Source organism: Malus sylvestris, chromosome 15 (genome assembly GCF_916048215.2).
Source record: "Malus sylvestris chromosome 15, drMalSylv7.2, whole genome shotgun sequence".
NCBI lineage: Eukaryota > Viridiplantae > Streptophyta > Magnoliopsida > Rosales > Rosaceae > Malus > Malus sylvestris.
This window is the reverse complement of record NC_062274.1, coordinates 16,200,269-16,217,804: the sequence shown is the minus strand read 5'-3', so window position 1 is coordinate 16,217,804 and position 17,536 is coordinate 16,200,269. Positions and strand designations below refer to the sequence as shown.

The window sequence follows — 17,536 nt, the reverse complement described above, 5'->3', positions numbered from 1 at the left end:
AATTTGAGAGAATTGTGGAAGAAGTATAAATGGGTGTGTGGAAAACACTACCATTTTATAATTTCCCTATGTTTTAGATTATCGAAATTTAAAGATTATGTAGGGAGTTGTAAATGTGTACGTACATTGATTTGAACGACCACTTTATGTACTCAATGAGGTGATCAATAGTATTATAGCAGTGTATATGTAGCAACAAGAGCATCTCTACCAACCTAGAAAAATAATCTTTTTTGGCTACTTTAACCAAAAAAAATGCAAAAAAAAAAAAAAAAAAAAAAACGCTCTAACAGGCTATTTAAACGACTATCTTAACTTTGAGATGAGTAATTTGCTAGATTTATTAGGAGGAGAGAGAGAATTAAATTTTTATTAAACATTAAAAACTATAAAAGTGAATTATTTGTGGGTTTCAAGAGAATAAAAAGGGCTTGGTTGTTAAGTTTGGAAAAAATCATATTAAAAATATTTTAGCTTAACCTAAAATAAAAAGGGCTTGGTTTTTAAGAAGCTTAACCTAAAATAAATAGTATTTGTTAAAAGTTGTGACTAGCCAAATCAACAAAAATTTAACTAGTATTGTTGGAGATACTCTTAAAGTAATAACATTATTTGTAATAAAATAAAAAATAAAAACCATGAAAAATTATGACAAACAAACTATACAAGTGCATAGAACATGGCTGATTTTGGGACTGTTACGGTTTCCAATACTCATCTCTATATATAATGGAGATGCAAATTACCAAAACGAGTGCGTACCAAGACCTAGCAAACGAGACGCATTTGTCGTGTTCGTATTATATGTTATCTTAACATATCGTGTCAAACTCGTTATCTTAACAGGTTATTAACAGAATAGCCAACGACAACCTAATTCGTTAACGTATCATATCATTTTGAGTAGGGTTAATGGGTCATGCAAGAAATATACATGTCTAATGTATAGTTCTGATTAAAACTTTTACGTTTGTCCAAATTTAAAGTATATTTTACGTATCCAAATATACTATCAAATGTCGAAATTTTTAGGGTTACGATTGGAAATCCAACACAAGCCCATTGGACTACAGTATCATAAAATTATTTTTGGGCTAAAAAAATAGCATATTATGAGCATAAAGGCTGAGCCCAATAAGCTAAAACCCTAGCCCCACCAAAACCCTCTTCAGTTTTGCTTTCTCTTCTCCTTCCTTCCCTCATTAGACGCTCTGTGTTCCTGCCTTCCTTCATCAGAGTCTCCGTTCCTGCAAAATCTGAAGAATTAGAAATGGTCAGAAGCATCAAGAACCCTAAGAAAGCCAAAAGAAAGGCCAAGGTCAGCTCCTAAATCCACTTCCTTCTCCTCTTATTGTTTAATTATTTCAGTAAAATTAGGTTTTATCCTTTCCCCAATTGATTTGGTTGAATCGAATTTTTGTTTAGGGCTCAAAGAAAGGAGATGGGTCTTCTTCCTCTTCGGGACCGTCGATGCCGGCGAAGGTATGGCAACCGGGAGTGGACAAGTTGGAGGAGGGCGAAGAGCTCCAGTGTGACCCATCAGCTTACAATTCTCTCCATGCCTTCCATATTGGTTGGCCTTGTTTAAGGTTGCTCTGAATCTTATGGATTCTTCTTTTTGGTTGCATAGAAAGTGCAGGAAAAGCATAAAGTTGAAATTTTGAATTGTGGGTTTGAATTATTGGAGTTTGATTAGCTGAATTGAACTAAAGCTTAGACTTATAGCGTTTGTGAATAATTAGCTTCTCTTTTTTTTTCGTTTCGGGAAAGCTCACGTCTACTCGTAATATTGAGTTATGTTTTAGAGGTTCAATTTTATACTTAATTTGCTGGTAATGGTTATATTTAAGAATTCAAGTTTCATTCTTTCTAAGAGAATTATAGGTTTCGAGTAAATGGCTAAAAGAAGTTAATTACTTTTGACAGCTTTGATATTGTACGGGATACGTTGGGGTTGGTTCGGACAGAGTTCCCCCATAGTGTGTATTTCGTTGCTGGGACTCAGGCAGAGAAAGCTGCTTGGAACTCTCTTGGAATATTTAAAGTATCTAACATTTCTGGGAAAAAGCGCGAGCCAGTGCCAGCCAAAGCTGCAGATGATGACTCTAATATGGATAGTGAGGACAGTGATAGTGACGATGATAGCGAGGATGAGGAGTCAAGTGGATCTGGCGCACCTGTTTTGCAGGCAATATTTTTATTTTTACATTCCACGCTTGATTTATCTTGCCTTTATCTTTCTTAATTTTGACCTCATCTCTGTGCCTTGACATTTTTTCTTCTTCTCATATACAGTTGCGCAAGGTAGCTCATGAAGGATGTGTGAATCGTATACGCGCCATGACACAAAATCCACATATATGTGCATCTTGGGCAGACACTGGTCATGTGCAGGTCTGACTTTATGTCAAGATTATGAGTATGAGTATATATTAAACCGATCCTCGAACGACCATTTACATATACTTTGTACGTGACTTAATCCTGCTGCTCTTTCAGGTTTGGGACTTCAGTTCTCATTTAAATGCCTTAGCCGAGTCAGAGACCGAAGCTAGCCAGGGAGCTTCTTCAGTATTTAACCAGGCTCCATTGGTTAAATTTGGGCATAAGGATGAAGGGTTTGCTCTAGACTGGAGTCCCCTTGTACCTGGAAGGCTTCTATCTGGTACTATTATCAAGTCACTTTATTTGTTTTTTCTTTTTCTATATCAAGTGTAAGTGATGGCATAGTACTTTCTTGATTTGAAAGCTTGAAACTAATGATTCATTTATGTCTGATTTTAAAAGGGGACTGCAAGAATTGTATACATTTGTGGGAACCTACATCTGGTTCAACATGGAATGTTGATACTACCCCATATATTGGACATATTGCAAGTGTGGAGGATTTACAAGTATGTAGCTTGGAGGGGAAGCTAAATCTGTTGTTTTAAAGCATATAATCAATCTAACAATCTAGTTAGAATAGTTTTCCTTAATCTTTCCAATCCTTTGACGGTATTCTTTTTAAAAAACTTTTATCTTTGCAGTGGAGTCCTACGGAACCTGATGTCTTTGCCTCTTGTTCTGTCGATGGGAATATAGCAATATGGGATATACGCATAGGGAAGGCACCAGCAACTTCTTTTAAGGCGCATAATGCTGATGTGAATGTTATGTCTTGGAATAGGTGTTTATTTAAACCTTCAATGTTTCTTTTCTTATTTGTTATTGTTTTGATACATTTGTGCCACATATGAAATGATGACCTTGGCACTTCATTGTTTTTTATCAGGCTGGCTAGTTGTATGCTGGCATCTGGAAGTGATGATGGCACCTTTTCCATTCGTGATCTTAGATTGCTGAAGGTACGTCTTGTTGGAATTCCCATGAGTGTTAAATTGGGTTCAATGAAATTGTTTTGAGTGATTCTTTAAGTTGATAATTCTAAAATGATATAGTCCTCTTTCGTCTATTTGAATGTAGGAAGGAGATTCTGTAGTGGCACATTTTGAATACCATAAACACCCTATCACCTCCATCGAGTGGAGTCCACATGAAGCATCCACTTTGGCTGTGACATCTTCTGACAATCAGCTGACGTAAGTAATATTTACAGACCAGATTGAAGTGATAAATGGCATGTCCTACACAAAAATTTATATGCTTTCATGCTGTTTATATTTGAACTCAAAATATTTGTCATTTGGCTTTTGTTACCAGAATATGGGATCTTTCTTTAGAAAATGATGAGGAGGAAGAGGCAGAATTCAAAGCGAAGACAAAAGAGGAAGTGAATGCTCCAAAAGATTTACCTCCACAGCTTTTATTTGTTCATCAGGTAAACATATTCGACTGTCTGTTCTACTCCAAGAGGCCCCACTTTTTCGGTCATTTAACTCATGGTAATTTATGGTCAACAGGGACAAAAGGACTTGAAAGAACTTCATTGGCACACACAGATTCCTGGCATGCTCGTTTCAACTGCGGCAGATGGTTATAATATTCTGATGCCTTCAAACATACAGACTACCCTTCCCTCTGAACTCTGATGGTGCTTGAAAGTCCAAGTTTAACAGTTTGTTTCGTGTGCCGGAAAGTAGATATATATCAGATCATATTCCAATGGCGGATGGCTTATGTGTTGAAGCAATTACAAGTTTGAAGAGACATTGTTTTCGCTTGTTTTTGTTTTGTTTTTTCCTTCCCCGTTTTGGGGTCTGGTATGGTGTTTCGAGTAACCTCTACAATTTTGGATGTCCTTTTCAATATTTTATCAGATGAGTTAAGTTTCTAAAGTGCATAATGCTAATGCATCTCTTTCATACAGAATTTTATCCGTATTTATTTCACAGCAATCGCCAGTGTTTGAGTTTACCATAGCCGATTTACGGACATAAAGGACATCATTGGTTCGACTTCGAACAAAATTGATGGGTGAATAATGAGCATAAACAGGAACATAAGATGGCTGTTAAGTTCTAAAAATTAACTAAGAATACTGAGATTCACAAAAAGTTAAGATACAAGGGGAACAATATAGCGATTCTTCACGGGGCCGATAAAAATGGTTTCCAATGACGAACTGGCCGGCATATCTCGTTTTCATACTGTATTTTTCATCACCTGATTACTTGTATCGATATTCTCTATGAATTGACAGGCTTTCCATTTAATTTAGGGAAAGGATCTTGCTTGCTCAAAACCACAACTTTGCTCTTGTGAGCAAAGTATCCCTTTACAAGATTTTTGTATATTAATATGGCTACTATGCACTCCACCTGCAAATTACACCAGATATTTGATTAGAGAGAAACGGAGAAACCAAGAACCACTCTACCAGAGATAGAGAGGTGGAGAAAACAAGTACCTCATCGACATCCATGGCTATCTCAAGCCATTTCAAAGCTTTAACAATTACTTCTAATTTCAGCTGGTGAGCTTTAACCGGGTCCCTTTGCTTTTGGATGAAGTAACTGCACAACGAGATTGGGGAAGTCGTGAATTGAATCTTCAGAGGAATTTTACCATCAATTTTATAAAGCGGCATGAGAACTTACATTTTCTTTATCAATCTCTGGTAGACTTGGAGTTCTAGCTTCTCTAGGACAAGATATACACCTGATCTTAAGAACCTGTTTCATTTTGAAGGAATCAGTTCCATCTTTGGAAATCGATTTTAACCAATCTCAAGATTTTCAAAATGCATGATACACGTACCGATCTTCATGCTCTTCAAGAGCACGCCGAAGAAGTCGAAGATCACCTCTTTTTAGAGCTTGTACAACATTCCTATACTGCAAAAGCAAGAAGTTATAAGTTAGGGTTTAGCCACAACTTTGGAAAACGGGAGAGGGGGAAGTAACATAGCTAAGCAATACCGGAATATCTCATTTCCCATCATCAAGCTTTAAATAATAACTCTTGCAAATAAAATAAATAAGGGACTGCCATACCTCAACCAGGTTATACTTTTCCAGAAGCCAATCACTTGGTAAGATGCCTAATGAAAGCTTCACAGGTATCAAATACTTCAATATCATCCTATGTAAATACAAAAAGAGAAACAATGAGTCGGACAATAAAAGACAGTACAACATATCACAAATCTAACGTTTGACTTCCTATCGCAAGAAGTTAAACATCACACTTCAATCTGAAGAATATGTAGGCACAACAACAATCCCACAACCCCCACCCCCCCCCCCCAGGGGCCCGGCGGTAAAGTCTATCATGCAGATGAAACCTTACCTTATATTTGCTTCACGCTGAGGATTGCAATGCTCCAAGGCATATGATAATTTCTGATCAGCCTGCAATGTAACAAAAGTAGATTTAGTGAATAGCACACACCTGATGGAAACTCAGATTTCAGTTCTGGAGCTTTTTGCAGGCATGGAAATAAGTGTATTCAGGCAAAGTATAAGATCAATCATCACTGAGATCAAATCTATAATTTGAGCACATATCTGCTGAGACTGGATGTTAACAGTGGTAACCAATTTCTTTACTTAAAAATATGGTAAGGCATAAGTATGGAACTGCTCACTTCTTCATCCAGTGTCTCTAAATTTTAGATTCAAGACTCCAGAGGGTAATGCCCGAACCAAAACCAAACGACCACTTAAATAGCTTAATATACAAGAAGGCGTCAGAACATCATGAAAATTAGAATACGTACAGCAGGGAAATTTTCGTTGAAAACTTCCAGACGACCTGTATAATACATATAGGTGACCTGCACATCACGGTACAACAGTAAGAACAAACATAAAAACTAGTTGCGATAGAGAACAAATTCAAAAGGAGAGGGAGCAGAAAAGGAAAGAAAAAAAAATTGCATTTGCTCTACCAAAGGCAATTCTGACCTTATCTCTCTTAGGGAATTCCTCAAAATCAAATATTCGCGCAGTTTCAATGCTCCTTATGACGCTGCGGCAAAGGTGAACTGTACCAAGCTGCAAAGTAATAATGATGATCATCATAGTGCAGGTCTAGCTATTTGTGCTTTATTCAGCATTCAAAAGATACCCCAATAGCTAATTCAGATATTAAAAGCACTGACGAACTCATAAGCGTGCGAAAAAATTACCTTAAAGTAAACTTTAAACAACTGGCAAGTGACGTATAATGCTCCAACACGTTTCGGGCCTTTTCCCTATAATGGATACACCAGTGAAAGAGTTAGCAGTACAGATTCAAACAATTGTTCGTAAACACCCAAGAAAATATTAACTCTTATTGTATAGAAGTTTGAGTAAAGGAACGGACTTTTCTTGCAAAGAGAACAAAATACAAACCAAAGTTTAGTAAGGGTAGCGAAATAAATAGAATATCAAAAGAGAGAATCTTACAGCAAGAACGCCAAAGACTTTCATAAGGAAAGAGCCAGCTCCCTTCAACTTCTCTGGAGACTTTCCATTTGAAGCCAATTCCTTATCAGCCTACAAAAGTTCCACACAGGCCAGTCCTACTAAATTCGTCTTCCCAACATATCGGCAACCAATTACGAAATAAAGCACGTATCTTGACAGAACAATAATAAAGTACAAATTAATTTTCTTTTCATTAAATAAAAAAGGAAACTGGGGGTCTTACCCTCTCAGCTAGAACCCTAATCTCATAAGCAATGACATACAATGCTGGCAAAGCCCAGGCCGTATCCCAATTCCGAAACTCCTGAATAAAAGCACTGCACATCCATCGTTAACCTTAGTCCAAAACCAAATACAAAATTTCACACAGAACAGAATTAAATAAAACAAAAAATCAATAAAAAAAAGATCAATACTTTGCAGATTTTTCATATGCCTGATAGGAATCAATGAAATTCCCAATTCGGTAACTCTGAAAAGCCCGGAAGAGATGCACCAGAATTTCGCCAAACTGCGAGTCGTTATCGGACTGTTTGATCAATCTATTGAAGTCCTGTCACACACCAAGAACCCTCACCAATCAAAGCCCTAAATTCCCGAATTGAAACAAATACAAATACGTATACAAATATACACATTGGTGAGAACGTATTACCTGGAAGATGTTGAGGGCGTCGGCGAGGGAGAGGAGGGCGGGGCTGTCGGAGGAGAGAGAGAGGAGATGCTTGAGGGAAGCTCCGTCCTGGGTCGAAACGGCATCGGAGAAGCGGTTGAGGTAATCGGTAATTCTTCTGTGAGCTTCTCCCATGCTCAAGTACGCCATCTCTCTGTCTGCTCGATCTAACACTCTCAGTATCTGCAAGCACACACCTTACTTTGTTTTCTGAAGGGTTCAATGACGTCGTTTTGCTCCACCATTGTTCTTGTTTTTCTTGAATCGTCTTACTTTCTTGTCTATTTTAGAATTATTATTTTTTAAATGTCATATATGAATTTAAACATACCTTTAATTTATTATTAATTATATTTTTAGCAAATTCACTTTAATTTTTTTTTAATGTTTTTCATCTTAAATAAGTTATGTGCCTTACATATGAATATGATTGATGTTTAAGGTTAATCCAGACATGTATTTTTCAAATTAGTTGAAAATTTAGATCGTATCTTGTACTTCTACTACTTTTAGGAAGAAAAAATTGTAGTGAACTATAAGCAACCTTCTCTCATTACTTAGTGCGTTTGAACTTGAACATAATCAGTTAATATTTTTTATATGGTAAAACAAACATAAAACTTAATACAACGACATACAAAATTCTGATCGAGTTTCTCTCTAACATTATAGTCCTCATGACATATAACACATGTTCCTGAAATATAATTGTCTTCTAAGACAATGATAAATATCAAACTTGACTTTGATTTTATTAATTATATTCTCACAAGCAATGAAATGAAAAAAAAAAGTCTAAAATCTAAAATAACCATGAACACAATATATGGTGACTTAATTATGGATAGGACAGGTTTTCTTAAAATTTTAGTTCATAAGACAAAATTGAAATAGATGTATAAATTCATTATTCATATGTGTTGACCCTAAAAACTACCAAGCTTACGTGGCACTCAGGCCGAGTAATCTATAAGCTAACTACGTCCTTTGGTGAATGCGGGGCGTGCCAACTCGTCGGCCGATGAGTAAATTTGTTGATATTGCGTTGGGTGCGCGACTGACTTCTGCGTCTTGCGATTGCAGCTGAGGAAGGAACACGTCTCGGCCTCTTAGGTCCTCGAACCTGAAGACAAGACTACTATTTTTACGAAGTTCACGAATCGTCGTCGTCGAATTCGGTCACAGTGATGGTATTCGTCAGAGTAAACTCACGCCAAATCGACACCAAAGTGTAAGGGCACAAATACTCAAAGCAGATATAAGTCTTAATAGTAAACGTGGTTCGACCGTTTGAATGCCGAACTCTAAATCCTACTTGAGAGTATCCAATCATAAAATAACTTGGCGTGCAATGCGCTGAGCTCAGTAAGCTGTAACACTTCACTTCGCCGAGAAGGCTAATGAGATGACCTCAATCAATAAGGATTTGGAAACCCTTCTCAACTGAGACTTGGATAGGTAATCAACCGTCATCGCCGCAGTGCTGTTGATGCCAACGAAAGATGTTGCAAGATCGGCTGATTCTACGGCGACAGAGTTATCTATGCCGACTAAAGATATCACTGGTTGCTTTCACAGTGCTGTTTATGCCAACAGAAGATGTGTCAGCGAAAAGAGAAAATAAAAATCTCAAGTTGTTGAGAGAGTTTGCGCATGGCAGTTGTGTGTTGAATTGGAGGGGCCTCTTTTCCGTTACCATTGCATCTGTATTTATAAGATTGAAGTACTTGGCTTGCACGGTCATATAATGTTGCAGAGTCTGACTGCAACTCTTCCTCGCAGAATGAAATCTGATCCGTGGCATAGGCTGGCTGACTTTTCAAACAAAATATAAAAACTATTTAGGGTTATCCCATCATGACCAAAGACCTAGCTTACCTAGGTTTCTCTCTCCACCATCAAATCCTAGGCTTATCACATCACTACCAAAAGTCAAGCCTACCTAGGCTTCTTTATCTGTGCATGCATTAGTCCATTTGCAGTTGTATGACTATCATTTGCATGCTTCACTATCTGATGTCACGCATATCCCAATTTAATTTGAACTGTACCACTTGCTTAGAGATATAATTCGCATATGTCAAGATAATTAAAAGATAATTATTATGATAAAAACCATAATATTATCTTTTAACAACAACAAAACTATCTTCACTTTTCCATCCAATGATTGAGAGCTATGCTCACTCAACGGCCTTGATTGCACAGGCCGATGATGTAAATTTGGGCCCAAACAATATGATAAACAACAACTAAGCCTTATCACATTAAATAAGATCGGGTGTATGAATCCTAATGCAATTGTGCTCATTTTTACGCCAAATTTCCGTATAAGTTCATATGATATTAAAAAAAAAAATCTAAAATACATTATTCACAAAAGTAGACAAGAAGGTACCCCCACTGGCCACAAAAATTGGATTCAAGCATTATCTTTTCATTTTTTTAATGAGAAGATTGTCCTTTTTAATACATGTTATTGAAAAATAAGCATGAAATGAATGAAGTAAATATTAAATACATAAAGTTGTACACATACGTATTTTTACCGTTTAGAATTTAGATGCGCCAAATCAAACACCAAAGTCGGTGCCGTAGACTCGTAGAAACCTTCCTTCCAGCTCAAATCAAGTCAACCAAAAAATCTTTAAAAAGCGGTCTTCTCCAAAAGCTCGACCAAGCCACTGTCTGCAACTCCACCCAAAGACCCAACCTTTAATCCCTTCTTCTCACTCCAACCCCACACTTTCTCTCTCTCTAAACACCTCACCCCCTAAACCCACATCCCACATCCTTCAGTCTCCGACCCATCGAAAAACGAACCAGAAACAATCACCTGGTTTCTTCTGATGGGTTCGGATTTGACGCATGTGAAATCCACTCCGATCCCGACCCACGACGAAGACTCGCGGTCGCGGAGCCCATCTGCGGCGCTGCTCTCTTTCAACACCGACCCCTCCGCCTCTCCGACCCCATCGTCTTCCCCTTCTCACAAACCCAGCACCACCGTCATCTTCATCTCTCTCCTCCTCACCACCTGCGTTGCTCTCTCCGCCGCCTTCGCCTTCGCCTTTCTATTCTTCTCCAACTCACCGAAATCCGCGCCCGTCTACGAGTCCTCGTCACTGGAATACAAGGCTCGAGCTTTGAGAAAACTCGATCATCCGGTTGTTCTGTTGGTTTCCTCGGATGGGTTTCGATTCGGGTACCAGTTCAAGGCGCCGACGCCGAATATCCGCCGCCTCATCGCCAACGGGACGGAGGCGGAAGAGGGTTTGATTCCGGTGTTTCCAACTCTGACATTTCCTAACCATTACTCAATTGTCACAGGTCTTTACCCTGCTTACCATGGAATTGTCGACAACCACTTTGTGGACCCGCACACAGGGGAGTCCTTCACCATGAGAAGCCACGAGCCCAAGTGGTGGCTCGGCGAGCCGCTGTGGGAGACGGTGGCGAATCATGGTTTGAAGGCTGCCACTTACTTCTGGCCGGGTTCTGAGGTAATTAAAGGTTCTTGGACTTGCCCTGATAAGCTTTGTATGCAGTATAATGGCTCTGTTCCTTTCGAACAACGGGTTGATTCCGTTTTGAATTACTTTGATATGCCTAGTAGTGAAATTCCTGTGTTTATGACTCTGTACTTCGAGGATCCCGATCATCAGGGTCACCAGGTCGGGCCTGACGATCGGGAGATTACTGAAGCTGTTGCTGGAATTGATAAAATGATTGGGAGGTTGATTGAAGGTTTAGAGAAAAAAGGTGTTTTCGAGGATGTTACTATAATTTTGGTGGGTGATCATGGGATGGTTGGTACATGCGATAAAAAGCTAATTTATTTAAGTGATTTGGCCCCTTGGATTGAAATTCCTAATGATTGGGTCCAGTCACTTACTCCATTGCTCGCCATTCGTCCACCTTCAGGTGTTGATCCTGTGAATGTTGTTGAGAAGATGAATGAAGGGTTGAAATCGGGCAAGGTTGAGAATGGGAAGAATTTGAGAGTGTATCTTAAGGAGGAGCTTCCTAGTCGGCTCCATTATGCAGCAAGTGATCGAATTACGCCTATAGTAGGGTTGGTTGAAGAGGGATTTAAGGTAGAACAAACGAGGACGAAACAGAGAGAGTGTGGAGGTGCACACGGTTATGACAATGCTTTTTTCTCCATGCGGACCATATTTGTTGGGCATGGTCCTCAGTTTGAAAGAGGTCGCAAGGTTCCTAGTTTTGAAAATGTCCACATATACAATTTGGTCACAACGATTCTCAATATTCAGGGTGCTCCTAACAATGGATCTGTGTCATTTCCAAAGTCTGTTCTTTTGCCTGCTGCGTGATGTCCACGCAAAGTGTATCCCCGTGGAGTCAGCTTAGTGAAGTTTGAGTGGTGGTTGGAGAGATTTCGCTATTATGATCCAGCATTGCAGAAGGGTAGCAGTATTAGTTATTTCATGATCCGGGAGCTCACTCGTAGCGACATCTTAGTCTCCCTGGCAACGTCGTTCTTCTGTCTATTCATTACATGTAATAAATAAAAGCTGTACCATGAAAAGGATCCGCCCTTTAAATGTTGAGTTGTAGATTTGTAGTTCCGTAAAGAGACATCATTCGCTAGGTGATAGTATCAGTGTATTGCGAGATACTTCAACCTTTATGTCTTTGAATGGATATATGCTATACTACGAGTTCATCAATAAAATGTAATGGTATTATTTTTACCATTTCTTAGTTTAAAATTTGTAAGTATCAAATTTCTCTTCACTTGTAAATTATATTCTTTGAAAAGCAAATACATATCAATTGTACGGAGTTGGATCCTCTCCTGAGCACAAGCTTAGGATCCTCCTGATCAACCTATGTGCGACTACAAACAAGGAATCTCTCTAAAAGTTATAATAGTTGTAGCCGTTGAATCAAAATTCAATAGCTTACGTGGGCTGGTCATGAGGATCCTGACATCTCAGGAGAGGATCCAATTCCCAATTAGACAACAAGGGACACAACGAGTGGGTGAGGGAGAGAGAAGCAGTTTCACCACGTTTCGTGTTGAAAACTATGCTTCGAGAAACATATATGTATTATTTATTACTAGTGGGACCCATGATAATAGAATAAAAAAATAATAATGAAAAGGCACACAAGTGGTCTGTAGGAGTAATGCTAGAAATACTAAATTTGCAAATTAAATGATGTGTCACCAATAAAAATAAGTACGTCTATGAACGCCTAAGTAATAAACCAATAATCAATTTACATGTCCTTTAGTTTTCAAATTTTAGTTTTCAAATTTAGTCTTCCTAACATTACTCATGTAGATGTATGTTTGAAATTGGATAAAAAGGATTGTCTTTTATTGATAAAAATGAGTTTTTATAAATTATAATATAAAAAGGCAAGTTGGAAAATAGGAAGAGAGAATGCATCCCAGAATGAGAAGGGCGATCTCGTAGTTCTTAGTTTGTGAAGATACGTTGTTAGGTGCTCCGTTTTATTTTTCCATTAATGCCGAACCTAAACATGTGCTCGAGAGATAGCTGTCCATATACTTTTGTATAAGGGATGTATGGATTCTCAAGAAGAGGAGCCTAACTATAAGTATATATATCCATTAATGCCGAACCTAAACCTGTGCTCGAGAGATAGCTGTCCATATACTTTAGTATAAGGGATGTATGGATTCTCAAGAAGAGGAGCCTAACTATAAGTATATATAGAATACTAGAAATTATAAATAAAGTAAGGAAAAATTAGTATCCGGTCCCTAGTTTTTACTGTTTATTGACTAAAACCTTATTAGTTCTCAAATTTTGATTCAAGTCCCTATCATTAATGTGATAATGAATTTACATGTTTATTACATAATTTTTAATATAAAAATTAGTAATTAATTTAGGGTTTAATACTCACACCTCTATTAAACTTCTAATTAATTTTCAATTCAAACATTTCCAAAATAATAAAAAATTAAATTAAATTAAGTTTGTACCTATTAGTTTATATATATATATAAAGATTCTCAATTTTTTAATCTTAAATGTACCAATTCATATAATTTTTCAATTTTTTAAATCTTAAATGTACCCATTCTCAAATATATCAATTTGTTATATGTAAAATGTACCATTTTTTTAATATAAAATCCATTCAAATTTTTTAATCCATGTTTAAACTTATATGGGTACATTCTTTTTCGTTGATTTGAGAATGTATCCATGTTTTGGTACAATACCTTTTTTTGTTAATTTTGGTTAATGTACCCATACATATATGTATACACACACAATATGATAGAGAGTATAATTTATATTTTATTATTTTTAATCCCATAAATTATGGGTTTTATTTAAAATCTCATTAATATAAACAATTACAAATTTCAATTTTAATTTTTAATTTAAAAATATAGTAACTTACATTATTATATTAATGTCAGGGACTTTAATAAAAAACTAAAAACTAAAAAGGTTTCAATCAAAGAATATTGATAGTTAGAGACCGCATCCAAAGTGTAAGAACGTTGTTTTTTATAACTTCATTCACAAAATGAAACTCTATTTGAATCTCTAATCACTTTGGAATAAAATTGGAAAAAAAGTTTTAATTGTTTTTTATTGTATTAATTGCGTAATGTGTAGTTAGTTATTAATGTATATAATATCAATGTGTGCGAAAAGACAACAGGAGTTCAAAACATCGAAAAAATAATTTCCCCTTTGTTGTCGCTTTCTAAATGGTCGATTTTTTTTCAGATTTTTTGGCAAAATTAGGAAGACGAGGATATTATTCTTTGGAATTTAGTTTTTTATTATTAGAAAAAGAAAAATATGTTGAAAATATCAGCATTGTTGACAACGTTGGCCGATAATTGAATGCCCACAAATGGATTTTCAACATTACAGACTAATGAAAATATTGGCAGTAGACTTTGGAATTGTAGGAATCACATTTTCAAAGTATATGTTGTAAATTTTGAATGTACAATTAATGGGTTTGATCGGAGCTGCTCTATAAATAGAGCGCTCCGTATGCCTGCAATAACATACAGAGAGAATACATCAGAAAGAAGGAAAGTTCAATAAGATCATATATTCCTCCCTCTTTAATTTGTCATCCCCTTGTGTTTTAATTACAGTGTGATATTTTACATCTAATTCGTTCCACTCAATATAAAGGTTATCTCTCTAACTTTGATATATTTATAACAAAATAATAAATAAGTTGCAACTGGACATTTATTCCTATCAATTTGGTGAACTTGACTAATGATGTGGTGTGTAATTCCCGAAAAACAAAAAACAAAAATCTTTTTCCCATAATGGTCCCATTATGCCCGTATTTTCCAAGAGCTAAAACTCGGCACATCCCACATCATTTAGAAGAGTGGATCCTGTAAACATTATATGTATATTCTCATATCTACCTAGCACGATGACTTTTGGAAGCTTATTGGCTTCGTGTTCCATCGGAATTCCGAAGTTAAGCGAGTTCGCGCGAGAGCAATCCCATGATGGGTGACCTACTAGGAAGTTCTCGTGTGAGTTTCCAGAAACAAAACCTTGAAAGTGTGGTTGGGGCCCAAAGCGGACAATATCGTGCTACGGCAGAATCGAGCCGGGATGTGGTGGGGGCCCAGGCTGGGATGTGACAATTTGATATCAGAGTCAATCCCTGGTCGGAAATGTGCTGACGAGGACGTCGGGCCCTAAGGGAGGTGGATTGTAACATCCCACATCGCCTAGGAGAGTGGATCATGTAAGCCTTATATGTATATTCCCATCTCTACCTAGCACGAGGCATTTTGGGAGCTCACTGATTTCGGGTTCCATCGGAACTCCGAAGTTAAGCGAGTTCGCGCGAAAGTAATCTCATGATGGGTGACCCACTGGGAAGTTCTCAGCTGAGTTTCCAGAAACAAAACCGTTAGAATGTGGTCGAGGCCCAAAACAGACAATATCGTGCTAAGATAGAGTCAAGCTCGAGATGTGGTCAGGGTTCGGCCGAATGTGACAGCAACGACTTTCATGGGCCTCAAGTTGTTTTGAGTCAACCTTTCTCTTGCGGGCCCCATCACCATCAATGAAGTCATACATGTTACCACGTATGGCTTGAGTGAAACTTAATAATTTTACTGGTGGTTTCTATTTACAAGTCACCCACTCGACTGATGAAAGTTGCTTCAACAGTAAAATGACTAAATCGGAATTTTCTTAAAAATGGAAGCCTTTGCCCCAAATATAGAGGACTTATCACGTATATCGAAGCGTTAATCGCAGTTAAAGATCACGATCGAGACACGTAATTAGTGGTTACTAGTATTGGAAAATAACCAGACCAACAAACAAGATGTTTTACACTCTAGGAAACAAAAAATAGCATTTTAGTGGGCTGCCATTAGGGGTGGGTTCGGTTCCGTTCGGTTGGGTTTTTTGTCAAAACCGGAAACTGAACCGAAATTACTGTTCGGTTCGGTTCGTTTCGGTTTTTTATCGGTTTGCATTCGGTTCGGTTTGTATTCGGTTCGGTTTTTTCAGGTTCGGTTTTTTTTTTTTTTTTTTTTTAATTTTAAATAGCAAACAAATTTTCTAAGAACACAAAGCTTGCAGCCATTCTAAAAAGGCAATGATATCAAATCTGGAAGGCCAACAATACAAAATCTGGAAGGCCAATCATCCTCATTGGTTTAAAAGTTAAAAAATTATGATTTAATCTTATGTGATCATTTTTCAAAGCCAATGATACAAAAATGCAGTAAGAACAAGAAAGAACCAGCAACAGAGTGGTTAAAACAAGCAGCACCAGCAACAGAGTGGTTAAACTTATCCACTGTGCCAGCATCAACACTTTATCATTCTGGGGCTGCTGAGCCAAGGCTGTCTTCTCGGAATTAAGCATATCCACCTACCAAATGAAAGGATAAAGAAATCAAGTAGTCAAATTTCATGTATCAGTATACTTCACAGTAATAATTAAAAATCCCCAACAGCAGCACCTTTCTCATGAGTGCTTCAGCTTCATCGACCTTTCCAGCTTCACCTAGGGCCTCCACTTGTTCCAGTAAGTTCTTTATCTTTTCCTCCAGAACAGATAGCTGTTCAGACATTTCAGCTGACAGTGGAGGAGCCGGCGCAGGTTCCACCTCCTAAGGTTGCTGGTGCTGCTTGTTTAACCGGCTTTTGATAAACAAGAAAGGTCCTCCCCGACATTAACTTGTTTTGGATCTCTGTATTTCTTCCTTACAGCATTTACTCGCTGAAATCATCAAAAGCCGCTCTCTCTCTCTCTAAAAAGCTCAAATCGTTTTGTAGTCATGAAGTTGAAGCCTTTATATTCAACAAAAAACCCAAATCCAGAAAGAAAGAAAAAAACCCAGAAATCCATCATAGTCTTTTAATTTTTTATCATTTGGGTAGTTTTGAAATCGAACCAAAACCATGAAAGAGTCGGAGAAAAGCTTGGATCTTCATCTCAGCTGTGAAATCCATCATAGTCGATTTCTTCTCCGCCTCGCCGAGGATCCCGTCGATACAAATTAGTCCTGCGGGGCTCCTCCTCCATCCCAAAAACTGAAACAAATCCACCCAGAAACTAAAACAAATCCACATGCAAGGATACTAAAAAATAAAAGGACAATCAAAATAATCACAGAGAAGTGAGACTGTGAGACTAACCTTTGCTGTCGAGACTCGAAACGACAAGAAGAAGTTGCGGCAAGATGAGAGACTTCCAATTCGAAAGGGGCGAGTGATTTGGAGGAAGAGAGGAAGGAGAGAGAGAGAGACTGACGAAGCAGAGACCAGAGAGGAAGAAAGCAACGGAGGGGAGAGAGAAATAGAGTGTTTGAGAAGACCTAGAGGTGAAAACTGAAATGGGAGTGGCGGCTAGGGTTAAAACTTTAAAGGGTTTTGTTCATTTCTCATGAAAATTAAAAAAAATTTCCAACATCCTAGAGCCGAGGGTTCGAACCCATACGCTCTTAGCTTGAAAAGTTTCACTGAAACCAACTTGGCAA

General features: G+C 37.6%; 4 protein-coding genes across 4 annotated transcripts; 2 read left to right on the top strand and 2 right to left on the bottom strand.

The window, feature by feature from the left end:
- The first annotated feature begins 1,152 nt into the window (after nt 1-1,152).
- Nucleotides 1,153-4,277, top strand: LOC126605086 (protein HEAT STRESS TOLERANT DWD 1-like). Its single transcript, XM_050272440.1, has 11 exons — nt 1,153-1,318; nt 1,426-1,589; nt 1,927-2,188; nt 2,296-2,394; nt 2,500-2,665; nt 2,788-2,894; nt 3,030-3,169; nt 3,275-3,347; nt 3,466-3,581; nt 3,703-3,820; nt 3,903-4,277. Exons 1-11 carry the CDS (start codon nt 1,271-1,273, stop codon nt 4,029-4,031), a joined length of 1,422 nt encoding a protein of 473 aa, XP_050128397.1. The 5' UTR covers nt 1,153-1,270; the 3' UTR covers nt 4,032-4,277.
- A 170-nt stretch (nt 4,278-4,447) lies between these two features.
- LOC126605087 (enhanced ethylene response protein 5-like) lies at nt 4,448-7,816 on the bottom strand. The gene is made up of 13 exons (XM_050272441.1): nt 7,510-7,816; nt 7,271-7,407; nt 7,078-7,171; nt 6,834-6,923; nt 6,572-6,637; nt 6,348-6,437; nt 6,161-6,217; nt 5,731-5,792; nt 5,436-5,523; nt 5,200-5,276; nt 5,040-5,114; nt 4,850-4,955; nt 4,448-4,760 (listed from the first exon to the last, which is right to left on the bottom strand). Exons 1-13 carry the CDS (start codon nt 7,675-7,677, stop codon nt 4,629-4,631), a joined length of 1,242 nt encoding a protein of 413 aa, XP_050128398.1. The 5' UTR covers nt 7,678-7,816; the 3' UTR covers nt 4,448-4,628.
- A 2,326-nt stretch (nt 7,817-10,142) lies between these two features.
- Nucleotides 10,143-12,263, top strand: LOC126605085 (uncharacterized). Its single transcript, XM_050272439.1, has one exon. It carries the CDS (start codon nt 10,377-10,379, stop codon nt 11,862-11,864), a length of 1,488 nt encoding a protein of 495 aa, XP_050128396.1. The 5' UTR covers nt 10,143-10,376; the 3' UTR covers nt 11,865-12,263.
- A 3,874-nt stretch (nt 12,264-16,137) lies between these two features.
- Nucleotides 16,138-17,388, bottom strand: LOC126605090 (uncharacterized). The gene is made up of 2 exons (XM_050272444.1): nt 16,517-17,388; nt 16,138-16,425 (listed from the first exon to the last, which is right to left on the bottom strand). The coding sequence occupies exons 1-2, from the start codon at nt 16,625-16,627 to the stop codon at nt 16,153-16,155; spliced, it is 384 nt and encodes a 127-aa protein (XP_050128401.1). The 5' UTR covers nt 16,628-17,388; the 3' UTR covers nt 16,138-16,152.
- Nucleotides 17,389-17,536: the final 148 nt, after the last annotated feature.